Source organism: Rosa rugosa, chromosome 5, assembly GCF_958449725.1.
Source record: "Rosa rugosa chromosome 5, drRosRugo1.1, whole genome shotgun sequence".
Classification (NCBI taxonomy): Eukaryota; Viridiplantae; Streptophyta; class Magnoliopsida; order Rosales; family Rosaceae; genus Rosa; species Rosa rugosa.
The window spans coordinates 10,191,679-10,203,265 of record NC_084824.1 but is presented as its reverse complement, the minus strand read 5'-3'; the positions used below and the strand labels follow the sequence as shown (position 1 = coordinate 10,203,265).

The window sequence follows — 11,587 nt, the reverse complement described above, 5'->3', positions numbered from 1 at the left end:
TCTGCGAATCGAACTCCAATTCGAACTCCAAGTCTGCAAATCAAACACCAATCGAACTCCAAGTCTGAAATCGAACTCCAAATCGAACTCCAATAATCGAACTTGAAGCTGCAAATCAAACTCCAATAATCGAACTCCAAGTTCGAAAATAGTCTCCTTGGTCTCCTTTACAGCCAAATCCTTGAGAAAGATAATGGGTTGATTGGGTTATAAGGGATTTGCATCAGATTGCTGCCTTTTATCTCTTTGGAAGTGCGAAAGTCGGATTTGGGGGTTGAACGATGTCCTCTGCTCAGTGTCGCGCGACTTAGGCAGGTCTTTAAGCCTTAAAAACCCAAAACGACGTCGTATCGGAAAAGACCCCAAAAAAAAAAAAAACGCTGCGCGTGCGCCTGGGGCGTCGTTTTTGCGCCTTGGACGCCTTGTTCGCCGCCTCAGAAGCCTCGTCGCCTTTTCATCGAACTGACTCAATTTAGGGCTGATTTCCGCCTTTTAAGCCTCAGGCGCGCCTCAAGGCGCGTTTTTTAATTCATTGAACACAACTATTATAATGACGAAAACTGTGGAATATCTTCCAGCTGCTATTCAAAAGAGGACCGAGAACATTGACAGTAACCAAACTCAAAACTCAAACTGAATCCAACAAAATCTAAATCAATTCCAATGGGATCACAAAATCTGCAAAATTGACAGTAACCCACAAACAAGAATATCTAAAAGATCAAAATCTGCAAACTATTGCAACCAAATTAATGGGGTTGCTGGACATATATGATTGTCTAGACAGGAAATCAGGAACAACCTGAAATCGGGAAATCGGGAATCATACCTTCAAAAGTTTCAAATGGCCTTTAAACCCGATCTGTTTCAAAACGACGTCACTTTTTCTTTTTTTTTTCTGCGCGTACGCCTTGGAGGACGCCTCACCAGCGTCATCGCCTAGCCACCGGAACACACTCAATTTCAGGCCTGGAATTCGCTTTTTGCGCCTCAGGGGCGCGGCTTTTTAATTCATATTTCTAATTGCTTGTCATAGGTGTTATGAGAAGTGTTTACTGCAATGCTGGTTTAAACAATCAGTTGCTTCTGTTGGATTCTTAAAATGGCAGTAAATTTCAACGCGAAATCGATTTGTGAATTAGCTTTTGGGTGCTTTTGCCAGTTAATCAGAATTTTATTCTATGGGGATAACATACTGTTTGTTCTTTTTCAAAGTTTAAGCTATTTAGGATACTAGACTCTCTTGTATATTTGATCTCTTTTTGTTTCCCTAGAATATGCTGTTTGTTTCCTTCTTGCGTGTTGTTTTCTTGTATCACCGTTGTCTTTCATCTCAGTTAATGAATGAACGATAAAAGTCATGCTTCTGATGAAATCCTTGGGGGATTGATAGTCATGTAAGACTTCAATCTGGGTACGTAGTCATGCTTCACCAGTTCAGTATCTGAAGCTTTACTTTTTTATGTGTTAAATTTATTGATAAAGTTGTTTTTGGGTGTAGATTTGAAGCAACTGAAGGAATTAGTAAAGCATCTAACTTTGAGTAGAATACAAACATGGTAAGCCTTGAACTTTGCTGAGGTCTTTTTGAAACATTATGATTGTATATCTCAGACTTTATGCTTATCAAATTTAGTAATCAGCCTTCTATCAATTTAGACACTGTATTAGGATGGTAATGGATACTAGATTTTGCATGAATATTCTTTCATAGATTTATCATTCTCTGGTGCACTTGTATGATATATGTGTAGCTAAACTAACCAATAAAGGTATCAAGTAGGTAACTCATTCTCCCTCAAATCTCCGGAAAACTTCATTTGACTTGCTGTTTATTTGATGGCTGGCTTCATTGCTAATGCAGGTTCCGCGGTTTATTTTGGAAGGCGGCCAGAATAGGTAAGCTGTAAGAATCAGACAAGTTTCATATACCACGGTTAAAAATGTATGCAGCTTTGTTCACCCTGTTTGAACTTTGAACCATTCTACTACTGTGCGAAGCTTGGCCATTATTGCTAACCATGAACTTTGTTTTCTGGTGATGAAATCTGTTTATATGCAATCTCTCATTGCCTTTGCTACCGTTTATTAATACTCGACGTGCTGACACTAATGTGGTTGCTGCAACAGGTGAGCGCTTAAGCCCCTGGGTGGGCCCTGGGGTGCTTCATAATGGGCGTGTCAATTCTCTTTTAATGGTATTGTCTGTGATTTGTAGCTCCATCCAATTCTATTATGAAGAAATTTGCAGCAGCAAACATCTGATTTTGTCAAGTGGATTGTCGTAATGGGAAAACTGTTCTTCCAAGTACTGTAAATAGAGGAGATTTTTAGGTGAGAATTGACTTTAGTTTGTGATTATTTTAGTGACAATCTTACTGAATGAATGACAATAGCTGTTTTTGTGAAGGCAGTGTAGGCAGGACTCTAATTGCCATATAGATGATATATATTGAGATGAGTTGTGTTTGCATTATATTAAGATCTGCATTGAAGTTTAGATGGGTCGTCAAAGTATGCATGGACCTTCAACATCTAAACTTGAAGCCTTAATTAATAAAATGTTACTTTTGTCAATTATGGAATAAATTGAAGTATTGTTGAAGACACCACAATGTGCGTGATAATCTCTGATTTCTATCAGCGAATACAAGGAAAGATTAGGGTAACTTTCAGATATTAGAGGGGCGTTTCGATTCTCTATATGAACCAGAATTGAAGAAATCGATAATAATATCGGCAGCTAACACAGAACTACCAAAATTAAACTTGCTCATATACATATAATTCTGTTCTAAATATCACTAGTAAATGAGCCCGCGCTTTGCTGCGGGGTTTTTTTTATGACTAATCGGAAAGTGGTAATTTGTTTTGAGGTATTCTTCCAAGAAGTCGTAGTTTGGTATTCAAATTTCAGGCTCTAGCTTCTGCATCAAGGTGAAGAAAGAAACAGATGAAAGAAGACTTGTATTCCAAACTTGGAAGTGTACTGGGATATGGTATGATACCCTTAAAAAAAATTCATATCAAAGCTCATACTACAAACATTCAACTTTAACTCGTATCATATTTACAGATGCTAGCTAGAATGATCTCAGATTCTCAAGGAACGTGTTTATTTGAGCAAACTCTGTTACTGCAATCGTTACTTAAACTACCTAAAACCTGGTGAGCGGTGAGCCTTTTTGAAGGACCTTCACAGAGCATTCCTCGAATCAAATCATTAGCTAATTCAGCGATGCCATCCCAGGGATCAGATGGGAACCTCAGATGAGCTGTCCTTTGACAAAGAGATTATTGTTAGAAAAAGAATTTATCGCAGACTTGGTAGGGTAAATAAAGCTAGTAACTAAATTTAATCATAATTACCTCTTTGAGTTGTATTAGTAATTTGCTTTTAAATTCTGAAACAGATTTCCTTTGTGCAGTCTAGTGAATGGCCTAAAAACGAACATATAAGTATCTCATATCAAATATGAAGAGGAAGACGGAATTACAGGCATAGTAATTATAAGAAGAAAGGATGTCCAGATCAGGAACCAAATCAAAATAAAACTATAACAATAGAAAATCAAAATATGACATGTATAATGCAGGATTCGAGTTTCTCTTTTTGTCTTTTGAGTTTGAGATATCTCAACTGTCTTTCAATATGCTCCTGATCAAGCAGAGGTTTAGTTATTGCTCTGTTTGTTCCATTGGTACCAAATGATATAGAGGAATCAAGCTCAATTGCATACATCTAATTCAAGCACAACATTTAAATTTCAAAGAAAAGATCCAAATTTACCAACCATACCTCAAAAGAGTAAACTTAGTAGTAGCAAGTTTGAAATTTTGAGCAGGAAATGTGCAGTAAAGTGTCAAAAGAGGCGGGCATTCCCAATTCTTGAATATAAGCAACCCCCAAGCAGCTATTACAGGAAAAACCACAGATCAGACTTTCAAAGCTTAAAGACATACAGAAAGATAAGTACTAACAACAACAATAATCAATGAAGGCGTTTTCTTCATTGAAAGATTAAATTTTATAAGACTTTCAAGCAGGGTACTATAGTTTGAATTACAAACTAAATACAATTGATAAACTGCAAAGTTTCCATCTTCGATAAAATCCATGCGATAAAATTTAAATGTGTTCTTTATGGAATCAAGCTCAAAAAGAATTCAAATGTTCTATGTTTTCGGTGATAAACAGATTAGCATTGGATATGTAATAGCCATAGAAATTAAAGCGACTACATGAGAGCACATGCATTTACAAAGCATTTACAAATCACAATTTCAACAAAGGCCAAGTTTATCAGTATTCAAAGCATTGTACCATGCATCGAGAACAGAAGCCAATATCCATCAGGTGTGTGTGCATGTTGTGAGATACCAAATTGGCTGTGAAATTTAATCCCTTTACCCCCCCCCCCCCCTTTTTGTGAATGTGTTGAATGAGAAACATAAAGAAAGGAGAAAAGTCGTTGAATTAATTTGGGGAAATAACGAATCAAATAAGGCTTTCTAGCTTACAATGGCCAAAATGACATTGAATATGAAGTCTAGAAACAAAACCTTTTTCAATGTATGTTATAACACTGGGCTAGCAGATTATCATCCCCCTCTTCCTTTTCTCTGAGTTATCTTAACTTTTCATATATGTGAAACTTAACATTTGTGTTAAAAAAAAAATAATAATAATAATAATAATTCTTGATGATGAATTTGAATTTTTGATGATGAAAAACGCTGAATCAAATGATGCATTTAAGTAGGCAAACCGATACACAATTTACTAAGTAAGAAAATATTTTACTAATGGAAAGTTGGAAACCAATGACAATTTACTAAATGATAACAAAGATAAGTGAGATTGAAAACCTGTTCTATTTGTTTCCAGCCCAACCCTTTTCCCTGAGAGTCTCCAAAATTTTGGATCTTGGAACTGTTGAAAAGTTAAACCCAGGCTGCAAAACGAAACCAAATCGCATACATTGAGAATTGAAAGATCAATAGCAATCAATACCAACCAATCTGATTGAAAATCACAAAGTAAATCCATGAAATCAAGTGAGCCACCATCTAATGTAACATAAAATTCAGAGACAAATAACTCAATGAAAACCACAATCCGACATAACCGAAGAACACCCAAATCTTACCAAGAAAAGAAACCCAATTCTTATTTTGCTTTTGCTGAAAATAAAAGCTCTTCTTTTGCTGAAAACTCCTTCCCAAAGTGGATCCAAATATTCGCACCCACCTCTTCCCAACCAAACCAACACCGATTAGTCTGATCATGAGAAGAAGAAAGAATGAGAAGAAGGTTCTTACCATAAGATTTCTACATAGCCTACAATCAATTCCAAGGTTGGAAACTCAGAACAAAAACAAAGGCAAGAAACCCAAAACCCAGACTTCTATTTAGAATGAAATCGTTGAAATCAAAACATAAAAAAGATCGGGACATTAACGAAAAAAACTGGTAAAAGAGAAAAAGGGAGAAAACGGATTGCTACCTAAAAACCCTCTACCTCTCTTGGATGCTTCTCACGTTTCTGGGCTGTTTCGTCTCTGCTGATTTCAATTTCTATGCTCTCGCTGCTTTTATGTCCGTCTATGTGATGTTAGGATCTGATTTCGGAAGTGGAAGAGTTGATGTCGGTGTAGAGATGTTGTAGCTGCAGATAGATACTTCCAGAAAGAGGAAAGAGCAGTATGAATCTGCTAGGGTCAGAGACGTAATTTAAGAAAATATAGAAGGCAAAAGCGTCACTTTAAATCGGGCTCTTAGGAACAGTGATTAGGAACAGTAACTGACGTTTGGTATATAGTAAATGCGCCTGCTACTGTTGGCGAATCTACCAAATTGCCATGTCTACTGGTAAAATTGAATGGCAGTTGCTCAGATCCTAACGAAAATCACAGTGTTTATCCACAGTGGGGACCGATCACTTAAAATGCCAATGCTTGGCTTTCAAGACGAATAAACCTCACCAGATTCTAGTTGAGCAGAAAGCCTTTACTTCCTTAAAGCACCAACTCCAGTTCACATATTTCATACAACCATAGCAATTCAGAAAACAGCAGATGAAGCTCTGAAAATAAAAGTGTGTCATTCTTTTTGAAGAGATGGGAAATTGTGTTCCGGTTCACAAGTCCAAAGACTTCGCCTCAAAACTCAGATGCTCAAGCTATTCCAGGACAGAATGCGTCCTGATTCAAAAGCCTATTCAAGAAAGCACAGACTGTACACCGAGGCCCCATGTTACGGGTTTTCCAGAACTAAGTATGGTGATTCACTGATTGATTTGCATACAGAATAGTCAATACTAATGCTAGTGAATGTGAGTTAAGCATGCTTGTTACACTGTAGGTGATGAAGAGGATGTACATCTCTCTTCATTAATCAATCTTCAGTTGAAAATGTTAATATGGTCCTGCAGAAAACTAGGACTGAATCGTATGTACAGTAATATTTACATTTACAAGCTAAGTTTCTTTGGCCTCAAACCAGGCATTGAAATTTGCTGCTGCTGCTTGGATCTTTTTTCTCTCTCCCTCTGCTTGTTTTCTATCTCTGCCTCTGCTTGAGCCTTTCTCAGATTCTCCATCTCTTGCCCCATAAATGTCTTCTCTTCCTTTTGTCTCTTCTTATGCTCCAATAGCGATGTATCTGAATCCTTCACAGAGAAGAATATGGGCCCTAACTCCGCCAACCACTGTGGCTCCACTGCAGTGGCACACTGCATGTACTCCTTCGTAGTCAAAATCAGTTCATGATAAACGACATAGTCTGGAGTGCATCCCATACCATAGAGAGCACTGCTCGGATGTAGATGGCATGGCATCCCAGTTCTGGAATTAACATACTCCCCCACACCCTTCAATCTAGCAGAATTGTGGAAGTATGCAGAGCAGATAGCTTTTCTAACAACATCAGTGTCAGGCCAACAAGTCGTCAGTGGGATTTTCAGTGTCTTCAAGATCTCTAGCAGCTGGGATCTCACCTCTCTAGCCTTTCGTAACCCTTTAACATGCAAGTAATGGTCCCCACACCAGTCCCCTCGATACTGATGTAGTTTCCACTGCTGGTACACGTTATACACTGTCAAGTGATCGGATTCAGGAATAGAGACTTTTGATCACCATCTAAGATTACTAGGCTACTGAACAGAACTTTCTAAAGCCTTTAAGAAGGATAAAACTTTAAAGCCAGACCATATCATAAAGGTCACGAAGCAGAACAGCCAATAATCCCAGCAGAATTTACTCAAACTTCCTTAATCAGTCATTGTCAGTCAACTAAGGCCTGAGGTCCCTTGAGAATCTGAAAAGCTAAATGGCATGCACCAACAACCGAATGATCCCAATGATCTATGCACTTTCAGAAGGGAAATAAGTAAACCCCCTTGATGATGAATCACTCATGATGGATTACGCTAGCACCTCCCAATTCGGGGAGGGACCGACCAAACAGGGGATTTTTAGAATATACATCTCTCTAGACTTCTGCTTAGTGGAAAAGAAGTGAACAGATTCGAGGTTCACCGGAAACAGGCCACTTACACTGTTTATTTCTTATCCTTTACATTCTTAGTGTAGTGCTTCAAAAATAATGCACGTCAATCCTGAAGAATGGGTTAAGATATCCCCAGTTGACCAACCCATCCTCAACAAAATTTAGAAAGAAGAACAAAACAAATGCATCGTAAATAATTTTCTTTTGTCTTCGTCTCACTTCACCAAGTTACCACTGCACATATTATCTTAACAATAAGGCAAGATCAGACAAACCTTTGCGGGCGTCTTTGCCATTCTAAGATCAACAGCATAGTCAGCATAGTTTGAATAGCCAAGTAACCGAGCAAACTTATGGCGCAGATGGACCTGCACCATAAAAACATTGGAATAAAAAGATGTGCATATACTTCAGTGCTACATAATAATAATCAGAAGTATGAGGAGAGTCGGGAGACACAGAAAATCAATGGCAAATAGAAAACAAGCTTTTGGATCCACATTCAATAATAATCTCTAGAAGATCTTCAAGTCAGAACCACTTAACTATGGGAACCGAAGATATGCATAAAGAACCAGTTACTAAGAATTGCTACAACAACAAACGTTTAGACTTTAGAATCATGTTCATTGAACTCATAACAACTACAGTATCCAATTAACAATGTGTAAGCTTTAACTGATATTGTAACTTCACAACTTTAAACTTCCAAAATTTTCCATGCTAATGAATTCCAAGAAGTTTTCTCCCTATTAACTGCAATAGACTGATTTTGAAAGGGGCCAATGACATATCTAACAGCTTCATTGTAATCTAAAAGTCATGGCACATATATAAAAACCACAAATATTTCGGAAGTTGTGAATTTCTTTGGGCAAAGAGGGTATCAGTTGATAAAACAGAGCGACCTTCTAAAGAGTCTTCATAATATGGGAAGTAAACTAAGGGCTCACTGAGTGATACACACACACACACACTGTATCCTTGTATAGAGATAAAAATGGATATAAAGATTGATCATCAAACTGGAATTATGATGGTGGTAAAAATCACAATAATTACCAAATTTTCTAAGATAGAAAGATTGACTTCTCCGCACCTCTTTCCATATTCCACTGCTACCATCTTCCTTGTTGTTCCAACCTTCACGGGAGCTTAAAATTAATTTTGTAAACTAACAGATGTTCTGAAACTATCAAGTAACAATAAAAGGATTATCAATGATTCAATGTCTCTTGCTACTGGCATTCACAGAACGTATCCAAAAATAATTGTCTTGAACCTTAACATGATGATTTTTAGTGGAAATGGCTGGTAAGGAAATGAAAAGAGCTAAAACCCTTGGAGATTGCCTATGCCTAATGATATTTGATGGTTGCTTATACATTCCTATCTTTTTTACTTCAACTTGACCATATCCACAAGTAAAAATTTGGGATCATCAATTAATCTTTGCCAAATACAAACAGAGGTAGATACTTATTGTTAATACTGAGAAACATAAAACAACTCCGCAGAGCATACCTCGCAAAGTTCTAGTACTGCCGCCACATGATGACTTTTCAGGGTCACCTTCAATTTACCATTTTCAGCTTTGTCTAAGCTCTGCACATGTACAATATTAGTTCAGAAATTGAACAAATTATTGTAGGAAGCTTACTGACTCATTTAAAGACAATGTATATCGATTAATGATGAGCTTAGTTACCTATTTTTCTTGCACATGATTTAACTGAGTTCATATTTCAAAAAGTTACATATAAAATAAAAGATTATACACATACATAATGAATTGTACTGGAAATGGCTGGCAAGGAAATGAAAAGAGTTTAACCCTTCAAGCTTGCCTATGACTAATGGTATTCCATGTTGCCTTATATTTTCCTATTTTTTCTAATTCAACATGAGCATATCCACAAGTAAAGGAAAGTTGGGATCATTGACTTATCATTGTCAGATACAATCCAGGGTAGAAACTTAATTTGATACTGAGAACATTGAAGAATTCAAGGTATCATCCTAAATAATTTACTGGTTGCAAACAAGCACCAAAAACTATATTAATCTGAAATTAAGTTTGGGGAAACTTCATCCACAATACAGCCCAAGTGAACTTGCATATGCGGCGTTCAATATGGTTGATTTAAAAATGATGGGAAAAATATCCTATACCTTGAGAAACTCTTGTGGTACCCCAGCCAACTCAATCTCAGTGAAGACAAGGAAAGAACAATCCTCTTGTAGATTTTGGATATAGCGCAAGCTTAGCTCATCAATTTGGACTCTCACACGCTGCATCTCCTCTCTCTTAGTTAAAGTAAGATTCAACCCATTACGTTCAAAGTCTCTCATCTGTCACTGATTGGGAAAGAATCAACATCCAGCATTTACTCTTCTACACACCAAAAACACAAAAACGTTCTCACTCCTTACCAAGGCTTGAGTATAGTGCTTTGCTTCAGCATTCACCCACTCTCCTCTCGTAGCAAAAGCTTTGACAACACGGTACACATCCTCACGCATGCTGTTTAATGTCATCGCACACAAAACACAGTCAAAGCCGAAAATAACACTATGCACGGTTCAACTCACTCCACATAAAAGACAGTCACCGAAAAAAACAACAATACCTGCAGGTGAGAACATGTGCATCAATTCTCCGCTCGGCCTCGGCGCTTGCTTTTCGAACATCATCACTAGTAGACACCATCTTTGGAAACAAACAAGACTGTACAAGTGGAAATTGCTGCGCTTCCAATTCAGCTAGTGGTGAAATAACATTCATATACGTGACCTGCAAAATGCAACACATACAAAAAAAAAAAAAAAAAAAAAGCAGCTCAAATTAACCACTACAATAGTAAAATTACACTTCCTCCATTAAAATTACAGATTCTTAGCATAAACAAATGCTTGAAAAGCGAAATTCGTAGCAGAATTCAAATGCATGAGCTATTCAGCTGGATTATCATACTGAAATGAGTGAATTGCTTCAAAACCTTATCTAGCGGAACCGAAGCCACAGCGTCGTGGACCTCTTTTGACTTGGAAATGACTCGGTCGGCCAATTTCAAAATCTCCGACGCCGATAGAGTAACTCGAACCTTCGAGCCCTGAAGATCTGCAACTTCCGCAGTTCAATTTGAGCAAATAGCATTGTTTTGATGCGAAGAAAGCTAAGAGAAACGAAAAGAGTAGAGTAGTGAAGAGAGACCTTTCTTCTTTCTGTTGTTCCTGTGAGAGTTGAAGGCGGTGATTCCGAGGTTGACGGCGAGAGCGAGGAGAGCGGCGGCTCCGGTGACGGCTATTAGGCGGTGCTGGCGGTGGTTCCGCTTCGGTCTCTTACCAAACGGCAATCGGGAGGGAGGGAAATTTTGTGAGGGGCGAAAAGGAGGGCGAGTTTTTATGAGCCGGACGATAAATTGCATTTATTGAAATTAATTTTAATTTAATTTGAAATTTAATTTTTTTGAAAAATGGGGGAAAGGCCTATCCTTATCATTTGTCGTTGTCACGGGCTTTGGTTGCTTAAATTCAGGTGTTGGTTAGCTGGAGATGGACCTTGGCCCGTTTCGTATGACCCGACGTGGCTCTGAATTGAATATTGCAATTTAGATAAAAAATTTTCCTTTTTTTGTACGAGTTTATGTTGATGAAACATGAAAGATTTTGCTTGATTTGACGTATAATTTTTTGTGAAATCTATATAGTGTATAGTTGATCTTATCATCGGTTTTTTTATTTTTTATTTTATCTAGTTCACATATGATGTTTTATACAGTGGAGCCTTACATTTAATTATGTTTTTGTTAGGTTTATTTTATGTTACGTTGTTGCAACATTCTTGTTATTTTTAATTATATTTGCTGCATTTTATTTTTTAATTTAAATAGAGTTTCCATTTTTTAAATAAAGAATGATACTTACGTCAAGCTTATGTGTGTAACTGTGTATTGTACGTGTAAGAGTTGGATTGAGGCATTCATAGCCATTTGTAAACAGTTGGAGACTTGGAGTGGATTTGGTACGTTTCTTTATTTGTACATCTGATTATGCTTTGTCATAAGGATGTTTACT

General features: G+C 37.4%; 1 protein-coding gene and 1 long non-coding RNA gene across 2 annotated transcripts; one reads left to right on the top strand and one right to left on the bottom strand.

The window, feature by feature from the left end:
* Positions 1-590: 590 nt before the first annotated feature.
* Positions 591-2,446, top strand: LOC133707758 (uncharacterized). The gene is made up of 4 exons (XR_009845266.1): positions 591-1,414; positions 1,502-1,559; positions 1,865-1,899; positions 2,131-2,446. It is a non-coding gene; the product is annotated as an uncharacterized LOC133707758 (long non-coding RNA).
* Positions 2,447-2,946: 500 nt separating this feature from the next.
* On the bottom strand, positions 2,947-10,938 carry LOC133711174 (probable thimet oligopeptidase). The gene is made up of 14 exons (XM_062137335.1): positions 10,725-10,938; positions 10,510-10,631; positions 10,141-10,304; positions 9,944-10,034; positions 9,683-9,862; positions 9,035-9,115; positions 8,573-8,653; positions 7,786-7,878; positions 5,508-7,096; positions 5,151-5,281; positions 4,870-4,955; positions 3,800-3,914; positions 3,370-3,441; positions 2,947-3,275 (listed from the first exon to the last, which is right to left on the bottom strand). The coding sequence occupies exons 1-9, from the start codon at positions 10,936-10,938 to the stop codon at positions 6,995-6,997; spliced, it is 1,128 nt and encodes a 375-aa protein (XP_061993319.1). The 3' UTR covers positions 2,947-3,275; positions 3,370-3,441; positions 3,800-3,914; positions 4,870-4,955; positions 5,151-5,281; positions 5,508-6,994.
* Positions 10,939-11,587: the final 649 nt, after the last annotated feature.